The following is a 22,681-nucleotide window of genomic DNA, read 5'->3' on the forward strand; positions in this document are numbered from 1 at the left end:
GATATTTAATATCAATTTTAACAATCTTGAGATATTCAAGTAATAGAACTAAACAAATAAAACTGAAAAGATTTTTTATAACTTTCTGTAAAATGTAATTTTAAATAAATACAATTTCTGTTGAGGAATAAATTAGGACAGCCTCATATTCAATCCCACTTAAAATGGCTAAAATCACACACAGGTGTATCACATCAGGTGCACATGATTAGAACATCATTACCCAGTGCTTTGAAGGAGGCTTGCCTTATTTAAACCTCACATTTAGTTGGGTGTGCCCCTGACCGTTGAAGTGAGAGAAAACACCGTGGTGAGATCAAAGGAGCTGTCTGAGGCCTTCAGAAAGAAGATTGTACTTGTAGACGCTTATGAGTCTGGTAAGGCATTTAAAAAGATCTCAAAAGAATATAAAATCAGCCATTCAGCCATGACTGTATATACACACACTATATATACAGTGTATACACACACACACACACACACACACACAGTGGGGTCAAAAAGTATTCCCACTTGAGAGATGAGAGAGGCCTGTATGTTTCATCAAAAGTACACTTCAACCGTGAGAGAATGTGGGGGGAAAAACCCCCCAGAAAATCGCATTTGATGATTTTTATTGGACATGAAAATAAATAACTGGACACTGAAAAAACATCAACTCAATACTTTGTACTGTAACCTCTTTTGGCAATGACAGAGGTCAAACGTTTCCTGTAGCTCTTCACAAGATTTGCGCACACTGTGGCTGGTATTTCGTCCGATTCCTCCATGAACATCTACTCCAGATCTGTCAGGTTTTGGTGCTGTCGCTGAGCAACATGGACTTTCAAATCCAACTCCACAGATTTTCTATAGGGTTGAGGTCTGGAGACTGACTTGGCTACCCTAGGACTTTGAAATGGTTCTTATAAAGCCACTCCTTTGTTGCCCGGGTGGTGTGTTTAGATCACTGTCATGTGGGAAGACCCAGCCATGTTTCATCTTCAGTGCTCTTACTGAGGGCATGAGTTTTTTACTTAAAATCTCACAATACTTTGCCTCCTTAATTCTCTCCTTAATGCGGCTCAGTCGTCCTGCCCTCTTTGCAGAGAAGCAGCCCTAAAACATGATGTTTCCACCCCCGTGCTTCACAGTAGGGATGGTGTTCTTGGGATCCAACTCAGCATCCCGCTTCATCCAAACACAATGAGTTTGATTTTGGTCTGCCAGTCCTCCTCTGGATCACCCAGATGGCCTCTAGCATGCTTAAGATGGGCCTGGACATGTTTTTTTTAAAGCAGCTTTACTACCCATTGCTGTAGAACAGGGGTGTCAAACTCGTGCCATGGAGGGCCGAGACACTGCAGGTTTTCTTTCCAGCCAGTCACTAAAGCAGGTGATTTTAATGATCAACACCTTCCGTTTGAGGGAAGGAGCTCATCAATTAAATCACCTGCTGAAGAAACTGGTTGGAGAGAAAACCTGCAGTGTCTCGGCCCTCCAGGGCACGAGTTTGACACATGTGCTATAGAAGTTGAGCATTGCAGTGTGGAAATCTAAAGGAGAATAAGGGGTAATTTACAACTACTTAGATGAAAAGATGCTTACAGATTTAAAGTATCTATTTTTTTAAACTATTTTTATTTATAGGCATTGACCTACCTGTGAAATGTAAGTCCCTTCTCGCGATTTTCACGAGTATCGCGATTTGTGCAATTAATCGCAGCACAAGACGGCATCTCGAACTCCTCTTAGTTCTGAGGCTTTCTTGTTTTGGATGAAACAACATGGCGACTTCTATACTTCCGGTGGCGTCAGGCCTCCAACACACAGCAAGCAATCGGGGCCATTCCATGTATAGAGTTCAGTGGTCAACAACCGTGGGTGGCTAGTAGCGAACTAGCTGACTCGTTCCATCCATCCATTTTTTTAATGCCGCTTATCCTCACTAGTAGGAATGTTCATTTCCCGGAAGTAAGCACAGGAAGAGACTCAACAAGGTGATTAGGAGGGCGAGCTCTGTCCTGGACTGTCCACTGGACTTCATAGAGGAGGTGGGTGGGAGGAGGATGCGTGGACCTCTCACCCCCTGCATGAAACTGTGGGGTCTCTGAGCAGCTCCTTCAGTGGCAACCCCAACAGCCATTAGACTTTACAACACTTGAGTACCTGAACGTGTTGTATTTATTCTCTATTTCTCCACTATATCAAATTTTAGTGCAATATATACATAATAATACATAATAATAAGACATAAGGTAGTAAGTCCAGTCCTGTCGAGTCCAGCCCTTTCCACGACAAAAGATATGTGATACACTCCTGAGCAAAATCTTAAGACCAGTTGAAAAATTGCTAGAATTAGCATATTGCACATTTGGATCTTAATGAGGTTTTAAGTAGAGCTACAATATGCAAAAATAGGAAGGGGGAGTGAGACAAAAAGCATTTTGAAAAAGTAATTTATTGAAAACAACAATTAAACTGAAATAGGCTGTTTATCAGCTGATCAAAAGTTTAAGACCACAGGCTATAAAAGCCAAAATCTGCTCAAAATGTTCATTTTCTGTCAGGCATTCACACTGTCATGCCCTCCTGTTGGCTAAAGCTAAGAAGCTTTCTCTTTTTGAACGTGGTCCTATTGTCGAGCTGCATAAGCAAGGCCTCTCGCAGCGTGCCGTTGCTGCTGAGGTTAGGTGCAGTAAGACAGTCATTCTAAGTTTTTTGAAAGATCCTGAGCATTATGGAACAAAAAAGTCAAGCGGTAGACCCAAAAAAAATCACACCTGCGCTGAGCCAGAGGATCCAATTGATTGTCCATCAAGACACAGGGCGGTCTTCCACCCACATTAAGGCCCTTACTGGTGCCGACTGCAGCGCAATAACCATCAGATGACATCTGCGGGAAAAGGGTTTAAAAAAACAAAAAAGTAATTCAAAGACCTCGTCTCCTTCAACGCCACAAAACTGCCTGTTTAGACTTTGCCAGGGAGCATCAAACATGGGACATTGAAAGGTGGAAAAAAGTTTTATTCTCTGATGATAAAAAATGTAACCTTGACGGTCCAGATGGCTTCCAACGTTACTGGCATGACAAGGAGATCCCACCTGAGATGTTTTCTACCTGGCACAGTGGAGGGGGGTCCATCATGATCTGGGATGCTTTTTCATTCAGTGGAACACTGGAGCTTCAGGTGGTGCAGGGTCGTCAAACGGGTGCAGATGTTGCAGCGGGCATCCCTCATGACTGAGGGCCCTCGTCTGTGTGGTAACAGCTGGGTTTTTCAACAGGACAACGCTGCAGTTCACAATGCTCACTTGACCAAGGACTTCTTCAGGGAGAATAACATCACTCTTTTGGACCATCCTGCATGTTCCCCTCATTTAAATCCCATAGAGAACATTTGGGGATGGATGGCAAGGGAAGTTTATAAAAATGGCCATCAGTTCCAGACAGTTGATGCCCTTGGTGAAGCCATCTTCACCACTTGGAGCAATGTTCCCACTAGCCTCCTGGAAACACTCGCATCAAGCATGCCCAAACCCATTTTTGAAGTGATTAACAAGAACGGTGGAGCTTCTCATTACTGAGTCCTACTGAGAACATTTTTGTTCTGGTTTGGAGAGTTTATTTTTTGAGCGATGGTCTTACACTTTTGATCAGATGATAAACAGCCTAGTTCATCCATCCATCCATCCATTTTCTATACCGCTTCATCCTCATTAGGGTCGCGGGGGCATGCCGGAGCCTATCCCAGCTGACTTCGGGCGATAGGCGGGGTAATCCCTGGACTGGTCGCCAGCCAATCGCAGCAGCCTAGTTCAGTTTAATTGTTTTCAATAAATTACTTTTTCAAAATCCTTTTTGTCTCACTCCCTTCTTGTGTTTGCCAATTGTAGCTCTACTTAAAACCTCATTAAGATCCAAATGTGCAAAATGAAAATTCTAGCAATTTTTCAACTGGTCTTAAGATTTTGCTTAGGTGTATATCATAAATTGGAATCGAAAATTGAGAGTTGGACAATATTGGTATATCGGTTATCGGCAAAAGCCAGTATAGGACATCCCTAATTTTCATTTGACAGACAGGGAAGAGTAAGGTGTGGAGGCGTTATGTTCGATGCAACGTGTGTTGCACACAAGCAGTGTGCTAATTATAGCCAGGGCTTGAGCACCAGCAAAGCAAACATTACAAATTTGTGGCAACACTTAATAAATCACAAAGAAGCATGTCCATATGTTGTCTATAATTAAACTTCCTTATTTTTATTGAGTTTTCTGCTTCTTTGTGTCAAATTGTATTTTGGGTATTATAATTTATGTTCATGTACAGCATTGGTGTCCAAACTACGGCCTGCGGGCCAACGGCGGCCTGCAGTCCAGTTTTTATTGGCCCCGTAGCAAATACTGTTGCACTTCTGTTTCAACAGCAGATGGCGACAGGCATGTATATACATATCCGTGCAGTGTCATGTCTACAAGAGCCATAAAGACCAGAGCAGCACGTCAGGCACAGCTCATTTAGATGCACATGTCAGCATTTTTTTTTTTTTTACATTTTGGGCTTCTTTAAAGTTTTGGGTTTGGTGAATGTCAGTTATGTGGTTTAAATACATGGATTCATAAAATCAATTTGTCTATTGTTCCATATTTCTCCTTTGAATAATTGTAAAAAAACTATCGTTAAAAAAAAGTACAGACAGCATAATAGATGTATGCATATATCCATTATCTAGTCATCGACTTAGGCAAGTTACAAATGCCACCTCTAATGTGCGGCCCGGCCCTTTTTCTGTATTTGGCCCTCAAGAAAAAGGTTTAAACACCCACAATGTACAGTGTATATCCTGTGTAGGTCATTTATTGGCCCATATATCGGATATCGGCTTTTTTTCAGCCCCCAATATCAGTATTGGCATCGGCCTGAAAAGTCCCATTATCGGTCAGGCTCGAAAAACTAAAATGTACACTTCACTCAGTAACTGTGCTACAAAAAAGATAATTTAGGATAAACCATAATGCCACTCATACAAACCCTTCATTTCTAAAATCACAATTAAAATTTGCTGATGTGGTAACTTTCAAATAGCTAAAATTATGCATTAAGCAAAAAACTTATTGTAATTCTCTGGAATATAATTCTCAACGAAAGAAATATGACTATCGGGGAAAATTTTGCCTCCACGAACTCCCAAAATGTTTTTTGTCAGTTTCCAGTGGTTACTTGATGCATAGCAATCCACCCATGTCGGCCACATATTCCTCAAGATTCTTGAGGAAGTCCAGCTTGCGGTCCACGGCTCGTTGAAGGCATCCAGACGCTGGTTGCTTGCTAGCGATTTGAACAGAGATACATGTTGCCGTGTTGTGATGGCTACTTTTTCATACGACCGTTGGCTTCTCCATTCATATGTACCATACTTTCATGAGCCACATGGACAGATTTGCTTAGCTAAAGGGCCAAGGTGAGACCATTACTCACACATAGGTAGCAATAAGTTCATACTTGAAATTTCTGCACATACATGCTAGAGAAAATCAGTTAACTGTACTCATAAAATGTGATGTATGAATGTTTTGGCACATTCCCATTTAATAAACTCAACTTGTCGAGCATGCTCTAGTGACAGGTGCTGCTAGTGAATCAGTGTCCGATTCCTTTCTATACTCTATTGCTCCCTGGTATTACCATATGTAAGTTACTGTAAAGAGAAATAACTACAGAAGTACACTTCTCGCTAAATGTACTGCAAAAAAGATCAGGATTATCCATAATGCCTCGTAGAGAGAACATACAAACCCGCTTTGCTTAAATCACAATTAGTAAAATTCACTGACATTTTAAACAGCTAAAATTATGCATACAGCAAACAACCTGTTAACCAAAAATGTTGTACACAGTTCTTCTCAACTCGATATATGACCTTAGGGAAAAATTTTACTTAAGAGGACAACGCTAAAAACGTTCAGCTAACAGTACAAGAAATGTAGTGTATTTACTAAAATACAGGAGTCCTGAACTGCTGTGAATACCCAATGCCAGCTCTAACGTCAGTTTTTATATTACCCATTATAGAGCTTTATGGCCGCATGGTGGTCTAGTGGTTAGCATGTTGGCCACACAGTCAACAGTCCCGCGATCGGGAAGACCTGGGTTTGTCTCCCCAGGGAATTGGTGTGGAGTGGAGAAGTGACAGAAAAGGATGAACTTTACCACATTGTCACATTACATTGTCATTTTATGCATTTTAGAGTACAAACGTATCGCAATTGATGTGAAATGGTAGATTAAATAGGATTAATCTGCTTCTTCCTACTCCTTTTGGACATGTGGAACTGAATTGAATTGCGTGATGTATTCCAATGTAACTTGTATGCATGTTCAAATAAACCATTATCATTTCAGTGACTCACTCCCATCATTTTGGAAAATCTATTTTTATCAAATAGATTTCCAGCTCGATATTGAAAGGTAAAAAGTCAAATAAGGAAATTAAAGCAAGCATAATTACAAGGAGTTTCATAAAAGTTTCAATTGTTTCTGTAGACAAACTTGCCTGAAGTGTTTTGTGACAAGTGGGGAAGGAAGAGTTTGTTTAAAAAAAAAAACATTTGTGCATGATAACATTTGTGAATGAAAACTTTGGACCAATAACAATTACTTTCAGGTTTTACCTGTCATCCAGGACGCAAAAGTCAAGGTCAACAAACAATGCGTATATATCTGTGTCAGGTAACAATATTGCTGTAAAACACAGCAATATTATAGAAGAGACAACTCCTTTTTACTCGTGAGGAGAACGGAGGAACGTACCAGAGTTACATTCCCACATCGCACTGAACACGCTCTCCGAGCCGCGTCTTATTTTCTTTGGGCATTCCCTATCTACATGTTTGTGCAACTCTAAGGGGTCGGGTGAGCAAGCAGTTGCACAAACTGTACTTGTCTGTGTGTGTGTGTGTGTGTGTGTGATTCATCTTTAGTGCATGTTTGTTATGAAGCACATTTCAGCACAGCCTTAAAGGGCATAATTATAGTTTGTTATAGTGATAATTATATTGCTGGTTAATTTATGTACACTTCCAACAATCAGCTATAGCCACCTTCATTTATATACAAATATTTATGTGAAGCCAATTTAAAAAATGGCAACGCTGACCAAAGTGTTTTTTTTACAAATGGGCTCAGGAGCTAAAAGTAATAAACATCTGAGCTGGAGATGATGGATGGATGGATTCTCTTCTTTGCAGCAACACACAAACCTTAAATAAATCAAAAACACCAACTTTGGCTCCATTATTTCATATTTTCTTACATCTTTCCAGCTTTACTTTGCGGCCCTGACGGCAGTATCGCCAGAAGGATATGAACTTGTGGCAATATCACAAAGTGTTTCCAAGTCGGTACTGTCCCCCTGCTCCATCGACCACATTTGCATCTCCTCCATTGTTTCATTGATGATTAGCACGCCACTATTTCTTCTGTGCCAGTACCAGACCGCAGTGATAGCACCGACAACAGCCAGCAAAAGCGTGGCTATCGACACGGCCATTACTGGAACTGAAAATCCTAGTGGACAGTCCAGTGGGATGTCACAGTGGTGGGTCTGTTGGATATGTTGCCATCTATTCACCCTTTCCACGCCGCAGCGGTATGTTCCACAGTTGTCCTCTGTGTTCATGTTTAATAACAAGTTTTTCATTCTGCGCGATGTGCCTTCCATGTTGGCGTTAGAAGGCAACATCTTGTTTCCGCTCATCTTTGTCCAGCTGTAATCCAGCTTGTTGCTTTCTTCGAAGGATCTGCATGTGAGCATCACGCTATTATCCTCCACTGTGTCCCTGGACACATTACACACTAGTTTCTTGATGACATTAATCTGGTACTTTTTGTCATTGCAGGTGTAGGTCCCCGTGTCTGAGAGAGTTAGGTTGCTGATGATGATGGAAGCGTCTTCTGATTTGGAAGATCTGCGGTGGATCCTGCCCATCTGTGGGCTGTAATCAGGTACCTTTAACTTGCCTTCCTCATTCAGATGGGCAATCTCCACTTCTGGTCTTTTCTCCACTACTGGTTGAAAGACTTCATATTTGTTTTCATACACTTGAAACGAAGAAAAATACCAATAGATGTTGTAATAAGAGTAGTAATCAGAGTAAGATTTGTAATGGCAGGTAAGAGTGATATTTGATCCTTCTTCTGCATAATTTTCCATGTAATTTTCCTTCGAACTTTTGGCGACGAATTCACTGTCAGTCAAATGCTCCCCAGCTGTGTTTGTGCAGCAAAACATCAGCACCAGGATAAGAAAGCACAGCACAGACGTCATCATCAGAGCGTTGGACAGGAGCGTACTGTAAAAATAAAACACATGATACATTGTCTTTATGTCCTCACCAGCTCAAGTCCAAGTATGATGACTTGTGTGTACAGCCAGCAAGACACAACTAAAACCAGGGTGGCATACTGGAGGACTTGCGGGGAATACCTTCCTCTCTGTCAGATCCTCCCAGTCCTCAAACCAGTTTAAGAAAAGCACTACTCCTCCCTGGTGTTCAACTCCAGTTAGGCAGGACATCTTGAGCTGTTTTCTATTCATTAGGGCTGTCTTGAAATAGTCTACAATTTGATTCGGAGGAGTCTGATTCAACTATCAATCTCGTAGTCTTTATGAAAATATCATGTGATGAAGTTTTCAGCATTATGACCCCATGGGGGTGCCCACGGTTGTTGCTGAGTGTACATTCTTTCAATGTCTTTTGTTATTAGCCTGTTTTGATAAAAATTCGGCCCTCCTTTGTGTGAATAAAAACAGAAGACCTATACTTCACGCAGACGAGAGCTTAGTGAATTGTATGAAAGTAAGAAAAAAAAAGGAAAGGATCACGACCATGGATTTTAGTGGAAAAAGGGGATGGGATATGCAGTTAAAATTAAAATCTCTTTCTAGAGGAGTAAAACTATGCATTGCTATAGGGGAGTGCTGAGCCAGGGTGCAGAGTAGAATTTTGTCTCAAAGGCAATGAGAATTGGAAGGGGAAAAAGTACATTTAATATAGCCAAAAGACAGAATAACGGATCAAATCGTTTTTAAGAGACGAAGGTTGCTTACTTGAAGGAATGGGAGAATCTCTCCGCTTTTTAATTTAAAATATAGAAGTTCTGCGAGCCTCTTCATCTGCTTTGTACACTATGTACGCTGTGTGAATGTAGTCGAGATGTGAGTGGTAAGATGGCGTCTCTGTGGCTTCAGCGGCTTGCACGGGCGGGTGCGACGTATGAGCTATCCAGATATATAATACAGATCAGTGGCTCTAACCCACCATGCAGAATGTCACTGCCCTCTGCAGCCCACACCCTGAACAGCAGCTCCGAACCACACCATACTCCCGTCGCTACATATTCGCTTTGTTTGGGTTTAAAATAAGCTCTGAAAATAAATGTTACAAAAATGAGTAGCTCTTGGCCATTTTCATTTTGTAAAAGTAGCTCAGAAGGAAAAACATTGGTGATCCCTGGTCTACGCCATACGGTGTGGGCCTTTTCTTTGAAGATTCCCTCAGGTGCCCCTCCTGAGCTGTCTCATCCTAACCTGCAGTAGTGATGTGGCAATCGCGAACGAATCAGCTCTTAGAGCCGGATCTTTGAAATAAACTGCAAGAGCTGACTCGCGTCGTTGGGTGTCGATTTGGAGCCGATTAGTTTTTTCTCTTGTATTTTACTGTTAACCACAAAACCTCCACCATTTGGTGGTTAGGATTAGAGTTAGGGTTATCGTATAGGATGCTAGCATGCAGTTAGGATGGATGCAGTCAGCATTGCTAGCATGCTAACATTAGCGTGTTGGGATTTTTAGCCATTTTCATAAGTAGATATTTGCATAAACTTAAGGCTATTATGCTAGGTGTTAGGATGTTAGCATGCTGACGTTAGCATAGCCTGTTTTGCCGTTTTTACAAGTCCAGATTTACAGAAAAACTTAATGCTATCATGTTCAGTGGTAGCATGCTAACATTCGCATAGTAGCATTTTTATCAATTTTCATTAGTTTCAACATTGGCAGACACTTAGCGCTCTCATGCTAGGTTTAGCATATTAATGTCAGCATTGTTAACATTACCGTAGTAGCATTTAGCATTTTACATGAGCAGAAACCTATATAAACACTTGGGCCCTGTCCACACGAGAACGTTCTTGGGATTTTTTTTGGCGGATTGGAAAAAAGCCGCATCCACACTGACGAATTAGTATATAGTTGCATCGAGACGGGAACGCATCACCGAGTGAAAAGGATGTAATACACAAGGCACACCTACGTATGGCGCTGTGCACAGCCACACAGATGGAACCACGTGACACTCCAAACCATAGAAGAAGAAAACACATACGCATAAGTCTGTCATCAAGACACATCAAGGCTTCGGAGAAGTGGAATTACTTCTGAGTCATTATGGAATATAGCAGTAAAATATCAGGAGAATGCGACAGAGGTGAGTCGTGTCCGTCGAAATATTCAGATTTGTTGGCCTTTCGTCAAAGCTCACTTCTGGTCACGTGACTTTTTTTACGCCTAACTCCTTCATTTTTCAAACAACTCACACCCATTCAAGCATCAAATTGTTCAGCTCATTTGGCAATAGTTTGGTCCCATTTTTGTTTTTTCAAAAAAGCTCCAGATTTTCCACAATTCCCCATTTCTGAGACTTTTTTCCCCATTGAAAATGAATGGGGAATTTTTCAAAGTTCCATATTTCTCACATTTCTCAACCAATTTGGACCACCTCCAAGACAGAATGTTCAAATCATTAGGGATTTTTTTTCTGCAAAAATGTTTGGTCTACGCCATACGGTGTGGGCCTTTTCTTTGAAGATTGCCTCAGGTGCCCCTCCTAAGCTGTCTCACTCCCAAGCTGCACGTACTGATGGGTCGATCGCGAACGAATCGGTTCTGCCACTCCTAGTTTTTTTTAGGAGACGTGTGCATTAAACGCATTGAAGTTGCTGTATGTTATGTTGCGCAGAGAATAAACGCCCCTCCGGCTGGCCAGGGAACTGCAGCTGTCCCCTCGTCATCACGAACAACGCAGACAGAATCTATTTTTAGCCAGTGACAGCATAGACCGGTTACCAGCTACATCTATAGTAGGCCAATCAAACTGTCAGTTGAGTCGCTCAACTCGGTTGCCTGCAATGATGTATAAAATCCAACAGGCGTCAGTATTGAGCAACATGAGTGACGAAACACTCATACACGCGTACGTACGAACACAGGCAGAAATTCAAACGTTACCCAGACATAAAAATCCGTCTAGCTGACGTAACAAAGGCAGAACATATGCTCAACTTGGAAATAACTAGTAGCAGACAAGCACGAAATTGGGCTACACAAAACACCGGTGGGTGTGCCATGTCCAGGCGCTCATTGAGTGACAGAAATGACGGCCAATCAAACCTTGGCAAATAACAGCAGGGCTAATCGATGAGCTGTGGGCGGTCTAAAAAAAAAAAGACCTGGAACCCCGCTTGAGTGGCCGTTTCCCACTTGACCCGAGTACTCATCCTTTTATTATCGCATACAAGTTATTTCAAATTTCCTTTTTGAAAAAGCGCCGCTGTGCGCCCCCTCCCTGCCGTTTTTTTTATTTTTTACTGATTACAAATATTTAACAGCATACTTTCAAAAAAGTACATTTTTTAGCATTTTGCATTAAAAGGGTGTTCTTTACCTTCACCTTCTGAAAGATGATGAAGCCTCAGTTGGATGATTCTCTGAGTACACTCCAGCAGACATCACAAGCGATCCACAATGCAAATGACACACATCCACACTCACTTTATATTTGCATCACTTCATGTCACAATCATATGAAAGAGATGCATATGTCATAAAGCACATAGACATAGTCTTTCGTATTTTCGATTATGATGAAAACTACAACGGTCCTATTAGAAAGCAATAGCTTTGCAGCTGACATGGTTGCCTATGAGTTCAAAATGATGAAAAATAACGTGGAGACTACATGGTGAATGTTGCACAACATTATAAAAACAATACATAGTAAAAACTCCTTTTAACTCAAACAGCTCCAATTACAACAATAAAAACTGGTACATCAAATAAGAGCAGTGCATTTAAAGTAGCAATACCTAAAATAAATAAAAACACTCAAGTCAAGGCATCAATAAAAGACAAAGGATAAAGGTTAATATAACAACGACTTGCATTTATTTGCCCTTCACTGTGGTTATTTTTGCGATGATTATTTGAAATACAGTATACTAAAATATAACAACAGTAACAATTATGAAATAGTGCTTTGAGGTGAATTTAAAATAATTAATAATAATTGTTAGATAAGAACAAAAACAACATTGGAGCAACATGGGGCATCTTAAGCAGTATCATCAGGAATGGTTCCAAAAAAGCAGATTACCCTCAATATTTTGTAGAAGGAAATGCTAAAAATGATGATAAATGCTTTGGACCAAATCTGGAAGAAAAGACCCCAAATTTGTTGTCAGTGGAGGAAGGGAATGAAAGCATAGACCGGAATCCCAACCCCGTGTTCCTCTAAGATGTGACAAAAGAGGAAATCATTGATATTGTCAATGAAAGTAAAGCCAAAACATGAACTGACTGTAAAGGAATTGAAATGGAACAATAAAACAGGTCACTTATGAGATTGCAGAACCATTGATGTAATTTATAATTCCAGATCGTTATTTTTCCAAATAAAATGGAAATAGCTTAAGCAGTCTCAATTTTCAAAATTGGAGACAGACATGAATTTACAAACTACTGACCAGTTTCTTAATTGCAACAATTTTCCAAGGCTATTCAACAACAGGTTAGACAAATTTATAAATAAGAATGAATGACTCACAGACAGCCAATACGGAAACAGAGCTAATGTTTCAACCTTTATGGCGATGGCGATTAAGCAAAATAACCCTATGAAAGTACCATAGTGGCTCGGGCATCTGGTCTGGCCTTCCGGGTGCCTCCCTGGGGAGGTGCTCAGGGCATGTCCGACCAGTAGAGGGCGTCAGGGAAGACAAAGGACACTTTGGAGAGACTATGTCTCACAACTGGCCTGAGAACGCCTCGGGATCCGCTGGGAGCTGGACGAAGTGGCTGGGGAGAGGGAATTCTGGGTTTCCCTGTTCAGGCTTCTTCCCCTGCAGTCGGATAAGCGGGAGAAGATGAATGAATGATGAACAACCAACGGAAAAGACTAGAGTGCACAGCTGCAGTGTTTATGGATCTACCGACAGTGACGGTGCTACGTACTGACATTTCAGATATCAACGTATTGCCACCCCTATCTGAGTAATGGTCGCACCTTGGCCACCCCTATGAAAAATTTCTGGCTCTGTCATTGGCTACCAAAAGCATTTGATAGAATTAATCACAATAGCTAAATTAAAAAACTAGAAAGGTTAGTTTTGAACTGGGTGAAAAACTACATACATCTGCAATATACATATGGTGTCAATACTGGGACCAAAACTGTTCACCCTACATACGTATAAACGACATCTGTAAAGTTATGAAAGACATGAAGCTAGTATTATTTGCAGATGATACGACTACATTTTGTTCTGGAGAAAGCACATGCGTCAATAAAAAAAAAGTCACAGATTAAATCACTATACTAAAAAGATGGTTTGATAAAAACAGACGATCCATGAAACTAAGTAAAACTAAAATAATGTTACACTAGGTCCCCAACTAAGGAACACAATTGGTTCCAGACGACCGTTCTTATGTCAAATTGTTCTTAAGTAGGGGAAAAGGTAATATTACCAATGATATAGGTACTACATGTATGTGTATACATATACATTATATGTATATGTATGTAAATATGAGTTTGGATGTAGTAGTAATATTAAACGAGGATAATTAATGAAAAAAACAATAATAAAAATGATATAATAATACGTAATGATAAATGTTATTTACCTTTGAAGAGGAGTGGCCAAGCATACGTCGTTGTGGTGGAGGAGGAGATATTGAAAAAAAGGACAAATCGTCGTCGTTAGACTCTTCTAAATGAGGGAGGGTTCTGTGGGTGGTGCAGGCCTAATAACTCTTCATAAATTTTAATCACACGCTCTGTCTGGGTTGTATAATTTAGCTTTCCATTTAGCTTTATCTCCCCATTGTCTAACTCTTCCTCTATTGGTCCCATTAGCAGTGTCACAGTGCCCTCTACTGGTCAAGCATGTACAGTAGCAGTATAAATACTGATTGAGTGACTACAAGGCAAAATAAAATAAAATATAGACCAGTCGGCTTGTGTTCGTATCCGCGAATGTTCGCTAGTCGGGTGTTCGTAAGTTGGGGACCTCGTGTATTTGGTAATAGCTGAAAGGACATTTCTGCGCAAATACAAATACCTCAGTAAACGTCTGCGTGTAACGTTAGCGCGTGCTTCGGTTAATGTGGTGTCATTTTTAGGGGAAAGAAACAATATTTTATCCATCCATCCATCCATCCATCCATCCATCCATCCATCCATTTTCCTCCACTTATCCGGGTCCAGGTCACGGGGGCAGCAGTCTCACTCGGGAAGCTCAGACTTCCCGGACCCTGGCCACTTCCTCCAGCTCCACCGGGAGGACACGAAGGCGTTCCCAGGTCAGCTGTGAGATATAATCCCTCCATCATGTCCTAGGTCTGCCCCAGGGCCAGCTCCCGGCTGGGCATGCCCGGACCACCTCAACAGGGAGGCGTCCGGGAGGCAACCGAACTAGATGCTCGAGTCACCCCAACTAGCTCCTCTCGATGTGAAGGAGCAGCGGCTTTACCCTGAGCCCCTCCCGGATGACAGAGCTCCTCACCCTATCTCTTAGGGTGAGTCCAGTGACCCTACGGAGGAAACTAATTTCAGCTGCTTGTATCCGCGACCCTCGTTCTTTCGGTCATTACCGAAAGCTCATGACCATAGGTGAGGGTGGGAACATAGATGGACCGGTAAATTGAGAGCCACGCCTTCCGGCTCAGCTCTATCACTTTATTTACCACGACGGTCGAGTACAGCAACCGCATTACTGCAGATACTGCGCCGATCCGCCTATTGACCTCACACTCCAGCCTTCTCTCACTCGTGAACAAGACCCCGAGATACTTGAACTCCTCTATGGCTCAACCCGGAGGGAGCCATTCCACCATTTTTGCGACTGAGAACCATGGCCTTGGATTTGGAGGTTCTGAGTCTCATCCCAGAAGCTTCACACTCAGATGTAAAAGGTCACAGCCATGTCATGAGGCAACCAGGACCACATCGTCTGCAAATAGCAGAGACGAGATCCTAAGAAATTCTGTCCATGTAAATTATGAACAGACTCGGTGACAAAGGGCAGCCTTAGCGGAGGCCAATGTTCACCGGAAACAGGCTCGACTTCAACGCCCATGTAGGCTATGACAGTGTCACCTGCAGGGGTGTGACTGGGAGGAACGGCCTCCCCAAGTGGTTCTAGTGGCTTCATCAGGCTGTTTGCAGCTGAGTGTGACACTTCTAGGATGAGGCTCAGAACCTCCAAATCCGAGCCATGGGTCGGAAAAGGTTGGATTTCACCCTCCAGGTTGGGAGTGAGGTCTTTCCCCAGGTGGAGGAGGTCAAGTATTTCAGGGTCTTGTTCACGAATGAGTGAAGGTTGGAGCGCGAGGTCGACAAGCGTCTGCAGTAATGTGGTCGCGGTACCGGACCGTCGTGGTGAAGAGAGAACTGAGCTGGAAGGAAAGCTCAATGTACCGGTCTGTGTTCCCACCCTCACCTATGCTCATAAGATTTGGGTCTTGACTGAAAGAACGAGATTGCGTATACAGAGAATCAGAGTAGAGGTATCAGAGTAGAGGCTCTACTCCTTCACATCGAGAGGAGCCAGTTGAGGTGGCTTGGGCATCTAGTCCGGACGCCTTCTGGACGCCTCCATGGAGAGGTTTTCCGAGTATGTCCAGCTGGGAAGAGGACCCGTGGCACAATTTGGACACTCTGCAGAGTTTATGGCTCACAGCTGGCCCTGGGAATACCTTGGTGTCCTCCTGGGGGAACTGGAAGAGTTGGCCGTAGACCAGGGGTCACCAACACAGTGCCCACGGGCACCAGGTAGCCTCCCACGACCACATGAGGCGCCCGCAGGCCTGCTTTTCATTCAGGTTTTCAGTTAATAATGTGAGAACACTAGAAAGAAATGTATTCTGAAGCATAAAATGCGAGTTGTGGATACCAGCATTTTGTGAATGTTTTGGTAAAACAAGCATATTTAATTTGTTTGGGTTGAAATAAGGTATGAAAATCATTTCTACAAAAATGAGTACCTCGTGGCCATTTTCATTTTCTAAAAGTAGCTCTCGCAAGAAAAAACGTTGGTGACCCCTGCCGTAGACCATGTCCGGTGTTGGCCTAGGGCCGGAACTAGAACCCCAAGATGCGAGAGCAACTGGATGGTAAAACAAGTTTTATTATACAAAAATGCAAACAAGGGAGCCAAAAGTACAACTAAGGAAAGTATAACAGAAAATCACCCGGAGACAGTCACAGGGAAAAACACTAGAACTAACAAAAGGAACTACCGAAAAAAGGGGAGAGGTAGAACGGCAACACTAGTACTACGCTAGGCAAAAGAAAGGGCAATGCAGAAAAGACAAGGCAGGCAGCAACAAAAACTACACACTGCAATTGGCAAGCGTGGGACCAGTAAACGGAAGGTGCAGCGATAATGCTGGAACGCAATGCTGTATGAAGCAACGAGGAAGGTGCAGCAAGATAGAGCCTGTGTTGTGGTGAAGGTACGCAACAATCTGGCACCATGCCGCGGGAACTTGTTGCTTAAGAAGGGCGTCTCTCCATTAGCTGCAGGTGTGCCAAATTAGGACCGTGGTGTGGGAGGTGCGCTGCAACAGAGAGCAGAGAGAGAAGGAGAAAACAGAGCAGCGCACAAAACCTCACAGACCATAGTCTGGGCTTCCCTACTGGGACTGCTGCTCCTGCGACCCGGACCTGGATAAGAGGGGAAAAAAAGGGATGCATAGATAATAACAAATAAATAAATAAATAAAATGTAAACATGCATGTACAACAATTTTATGTTATTTTTTCTAAATAACATTAAAAGAAAAAAATAAAAGTGTATTGTTGAGGTACATTATTTCCGGGCTTTTGCGGGCCACATCAAATAATATGGCGGGCTGAATCTGGCCCCGGGCCTTGAGTTTGGCACCTGTGGTTTCTCTATTATGCATTAGTGTGAATTCACAGTCTGAACAATGTTTTCATTTTTGTGTTACAGGGAACATGACCTACTGGCTATCCTGACCCAAGTGAACGATGATGTCAGCCAACGCACTAGGACTGGCCGGAGTGGTAAAGCCAGGAAGCAGATGCCTTGCATAAACTCTAGGCTCAGAAAGAAAATCATCTTTCCGGTTCCCCAAGACAGTCCTCCTGAGCTGTAACATGGTTTGACCTCCACCTTGTACTGTATACAAGGGTGTGTTACTTTTATAAAGTCCCGGTTTTAAACGTATCTCTTGTTTCGGTGTCTTTATTGCCGAGCGTGCGGCAATGTGTCGTCTGTAGCAGGCGGACAGTAACAGCTCCTCCATAGAACAGGCATACTCCTCTGATGCACAACACACTAGTGTCGTCCAGCGGCATTGAAGTGTAATAGCATGCAGTGTACGCTCTGTTACATCGAGCCCCACTTAAGTTTGAACAATCCCATTGTTTACATTGAATGCTACCTACATAGTAACACCATTTTCTTCTTTTTACCATCCACACTTCAATACTATGAATGATACTACACGGAAGTGGCAGTGCTCGAGCTATCATTAGAACCACACATTAAGTGCTTTACGCACACTGTAAATCTTGCAGTCCAACCTACCTCGGTGTTCCCAGTGTCAGCGAGTGATGTGTGGCTGTTTCCTCCACCGGAGTTGAACAGCTGCCGCCGTGTAAATGTCCAAACAGAAGCGGTAATAATTCTACATTTGATGAAAGTTACGTAAGACTTTTCAGATCAAAACATGTAGCTGTTCGGACTTGTCTGCAGCCTTAATCACTGAGTGGTTCTTATTCACACTCGTCACATTTGGCTGAGCGCCAACTTTACATGAAGTTAGTTACGAATGCTCCAAGTTAGTAGCAGAAATGAAAGTGAGGCGTATCGGCGACGATGTATTGGAAGATCAACTTTTAAGTGGGTGTCCTGTTTCATTAATAATCGTACTCTGGCGACCGTACCGCCGCTTCGTAACACAACTCTTAAATAGAAGAGATCTCTGTTGACAATGTAGCAACTTTGTTGTTGTTGTTGTCATGCATTTATTCGGTAATTAAGTGGAAACAACAAAGGCGAAGCATCCACCGCGCAGGCAAGCGAGAGTGGAACGCCACCTCCAGCTGTGCACAAGCATCGCCGTGCAATGCAGGTCTGAAAGCTGCATAACCCCCCTCCATAATGCAACCCAACCCCTGACCAATAACAGAGCCAAAAAGGCAGCCAATGAGGAACTTACACAATGTATGTAAGAGTTCATTTTTTTAAAGCGGTTTCTTGTCGTAGTGGGTAGCAACATCAGCTGTGGGCACAAGGGATTGTGGTTTGAATCCCAGTCAGCCTAAATGACAATATGTGTACTTTTTGGGTTCCACATTTCAAAGCATCATGCTTCGGTCATGCATGCAAAGTTATAGAACGTTTCAAAATGTACCGACCTTGTTTCGTGGCTCAGTTACATTAAAAAAAGTCTGTTTGTGTGCAGTCCTATATTTTATCATTGTAGTTTTCTTAAAAGTAATGCTAAAATATCGTCTCGTCTCTTGACTTGAGTGTATCGTGACACCCCTAGTACAAGCTGTGTTGAGGTTAAAACCGCTTCAAACTAAATACAACCCAAGCTGTCAATGAACAACATACAAGCATTGCGTAGTACAAGTTGTGTTTATTTACAAGGCAGTGTGTGTTTTTCAAGACGCTTTGGTCTTCCTGGTTTTGATGTGACCTTTGCTCCTCACTTGGAAGCGAAGCCGCAGCCACAAGTTTGCTCCTGAGCTTTTAAACTTGAAGGACTCTGGAGGTGCAAGACACGCACACACACACGCACACACACACGCACACGCACACAAACAGTAGCAAAGCACATAGCATATATTTAAGTTTTTCATCTTCTAATATAGCTCAACATGCAATTATTGCTGTAAATATTAATATCAAATGTAAATGCACCTGTATGAAAAATCCTGTCATGCTCCATATTCATTTTTTAAAACTTTCCCTTATACGTGCTATTTAAAAAATGTAAGATTTAATTGTTAAAAATCATCATTTTCACATGATAGATGACAATGGGTCGCCTAACGTGCAATGGGATATTATCCTCATTCATCACCATCCAAATATTTTTTCATCAAAATATGTCATTCATAGTATCAGTCATCACATTTAAAAATACCCACAAATGTGTAATCGTCACTGTACTGTAAATACTGCAAATCAATATACAAATGAATTGTCATTATCACTATCAATGACATGATCATTATTATTGTGATACTGATAATACTAACAAAAACATACTAATGTATAATATGATGTTATATACACAATAATCGTAATAGACACAATATTATTTTAAAAATAATAATTATAAGAATAATATTGTAATAATGGTAATATCGCTGTGTAATTTTATGATTATATATATATGTATATCATAATAATAATCATAATACTTGTTTACATTATTAATAATATCAATAATTACTATTATCATACACAATAATAATCATAATATTGCACAACATTATGATTAATATTAAAAACATACACAATTATAATCATAACATTACACATTATATACTGTAATAATAATACACAATAATAATAATCATAGAAGTACACGTCATTTTATTATACAGAATAAACATATTCATAATAATACACACAACCACATTACAATGATCACAATCATCATACATTCATCACAACATTAATGTTTTTTTTTTTATTCATATTGCTGATCTCTTGTTAACTTCATGCATAATTTAAGCATTGGAGCACATTTTTGGATATTCTAGTTTTTGTCAGACACTTTCTTGTGTCATCATGTTTAAATTCACCACATCAAACTTCACACTTTAATTCCAAATGAATGAATTATGTTAGAGTAAATGTAAATAATAAGAATAAGAATATTACAATTATTATTCATATTTCAAAGGAGATTTGAACATGAATTCTGTATGGATGATATGAGGTGATGAAGTGTGGACACTCACTGTCAGTGCTGAGGTAGGGGCCGTGGGTCACATGTCTGCGTCCAAGGCCGTGGCTCCTGGACACGATGCAGTCCACATAGTTGTTCCAGAAGACCCGCGCTAGGTCCCAGAAGAGGGCCGTGTGCTTGCTGTTGTCCGACGACCTGAGGACCACCATGAGGTCCCAGAAGGCAGACACCGTGTCGGCGACCCTGGGGGAGCGCATCTCCAGCAGCAGAGCCGACGACGAGTCCCAGCAGTGCGGGTTGGAGCGGGAGACCGCCAGGGGGTCCACCTGGCCCGCCTTCTGGCTGTGCAGAGGCACCGCGCACACGCAGCTCAGGACGAACACCGCGGCTGCCTGCTTGTTCAGTGCCAGGGGGGGCATCTGCAAAGGGGGGCAGTTGATCAATAATGTGTACTTCAAAATGTAAGAAATAAGTGTCAAAAAGGTCAAAAAGGAGGTAAAAATGATTAACTTACCATGAAAACTGCAAGGACCACAGCGCTGCTTGAAGTTTGCTAAGAATCTGCCCCCCTGCCTCCTTCCCTTGTGCAAAGATTGAAGCTCTGTTGCTTGCAACCTGTACTCAATCTAAAGCTCCTTTCAGTACTTTGAAGCGAGCGATCGTGTAGTATATGTGGATGGAACATTAGCACCTGCAGGAGGAAGCGCCAAAGCGTCTGTTGAATCACTCGAGAGGAAGCAAATGCTTATTATTTGTCTGCTGGAAGGCTGGCTCTCAGCACAAAACACGGAATAAACACTAACATTTTTTGGAAAAAACATATACATATCCATCCATCAGTTTTCAATATTTTTTAAAGTAGTCTTTGATCAAATAATTGTACCAACTGACCAACTCAAGTAGAATTCAAATGAACACTTTAAAGTCAATGACCACGTTGGGTCCATCTGCACATTCCAATGGCAACCAGTGTAACACATCCATCCATCCGTTTTCTATGCCACTTCTCCTCATTAGGCATGCTGGAGCCTATCCCAGCTGACTTCTGGCGGCAGGCGGGGTACACCCTGGACTGGTCGCCAGCCAATCACAGGGCACATATAGACAAACAACCATTCACACTCACATTCATACCTATGGACAATTTAGAGTTTCCAATTAACCTAACATGCATGTTTTTGGAATGTGGGACGAAACTGGAGTACATGAAAAAAAAAAGTGGAAACTTGTTAGCGTCTGACTTAGAGGGTTTTTCGGTTAATGTTGAAAATTTACGCCACAATTTTGCTTCGGTTTGCATGTTTTATTTTCAAAAGTCATATTATTATGTGAAAAAAAACAAAACAAAGAATTACAAAAGTTACATATATTACAAGATATTACAAGAATAAAGTCAAAATATTATGAGAAAAAAACCTTATGAAAAAAAGCCATAGTTTTAGAAGTCATAATATTATTACCAAAAAAAATATTTTTAGAAGCATAAAGTTGAAATATTAAAGCAAAAATATGTTTTCTAAAGTCGTAATTTTAAGAGACTCAAAACAAAACTAAGAATGAAGTTGCAAATTTTGGAAAATTAGGTTGGGATAAAGTTATATTACAAGGATAAAGTAAGGAAAAACAATTATTGTTAGAAGCATAAAGTTGAAATAAAAAAAAAAGCTGTAATATTATGAGAAACAAAACAAAACAAAACAAAGAATGAATTTGCTACTTTTTGAAAATTAGGTGGGAAAAAGTTATGACTACAACAATAAAGTCAAAATATTATGGGACTAAAGTCATAACATTACAAAACAAAGAAAATGTAAATGTTGAAATATTTGGAGGGGAAAAACAACAACAGAAATGAAAAAAACGAGCATAAAAAGCATAATTTAAAAAGAAAAAGTTCATGCTAATAGTCTTTTGCACCTTGAAAAACAGTATATACAGTATAACTTCTTAGCATATCTGCATGGGTTGCTAACATAATGTAAAATATCATAGTGGCCCGTCCATCCTTTGAATTTTCAGTATGCAGCCCTCCACGGAAAAAGTTTGGACACCCCTCTATTATATTAAAATATATTTATTTTAAATGTATTTTATGTATTTCATGAAAAAAAGAAACACTACAAAATCCAGGATTACACTTTGGTAGTCGTCTTACCTTTAAAGCCACGTATGTGACTCATAGATTCACCATATACTGTAGCTCCCAATTAAAAACACATCTCATTTGACAACCTTCTGGTCCTCCACTTCCTGTTTTCAAGTCTCTTCTTCTCGAATGAAGACGGTTTTAAGAGTTTTCTGCATGCGTCTCTAAATATATCCCCTGCATGCGAGGACTGGAGACATGTTCAACTGCGAGAACAAGCATGTCGCTCAAGTTCCATTTCCGTGCTTTTACTGAAATGTCAGGCGTCTGTCTGATGTCAGATGTTATTATCTTCACAGTGAGATGCCGACTTTA

The 22,681-nt window shown here is 41.3% G+C and overlaps 1 protein-coding gene across 1 annotated transcript; it reads right to left on the reverse strand.

Annotated features, from left to right (window-relative positions):
- Positions 1-18,961: 18,961 nt before the first annotated feature.
- Positions 18,962-20,639, reverse strand: LOC129187288 (protein FAM237A-like). The gene is made up of 2 exons (XM_054786331.1): positions 20,273-20,639; positions 18,962-19,065 (listed from the first exon to the last, which is right to left on the reverse strand). The coding sequence occupies exons 1-2, from the start codon at positions 20,637-20,639 to the stop codon at positions 18,962-18,964; spliced, it is 471 nt and encodes a 156-aa protein (XP_054642306.1).
- Between the last annotated feature and the right edge of the window lie 2,042 nt (positions 20,640-22,681).

Source organism: Dunckerocampus dactyliophorus, chromosome 9, assembly GCF_027744805.1.
Source record: "Dunckerocampus dactyliophorus isolate RoL2022-P2 chromosome 9, RoL_Ddac_1.1, whole genome shotgun sequence".
NCBI classification, from domain to species: domain Eukaryota; kingdom Metazoa; phylum Chordata; class Actinopteri; order Syngnathiformes; family Syngnathidae; genus Dunckerocampus; species Dunckerocampus dactyliophorus.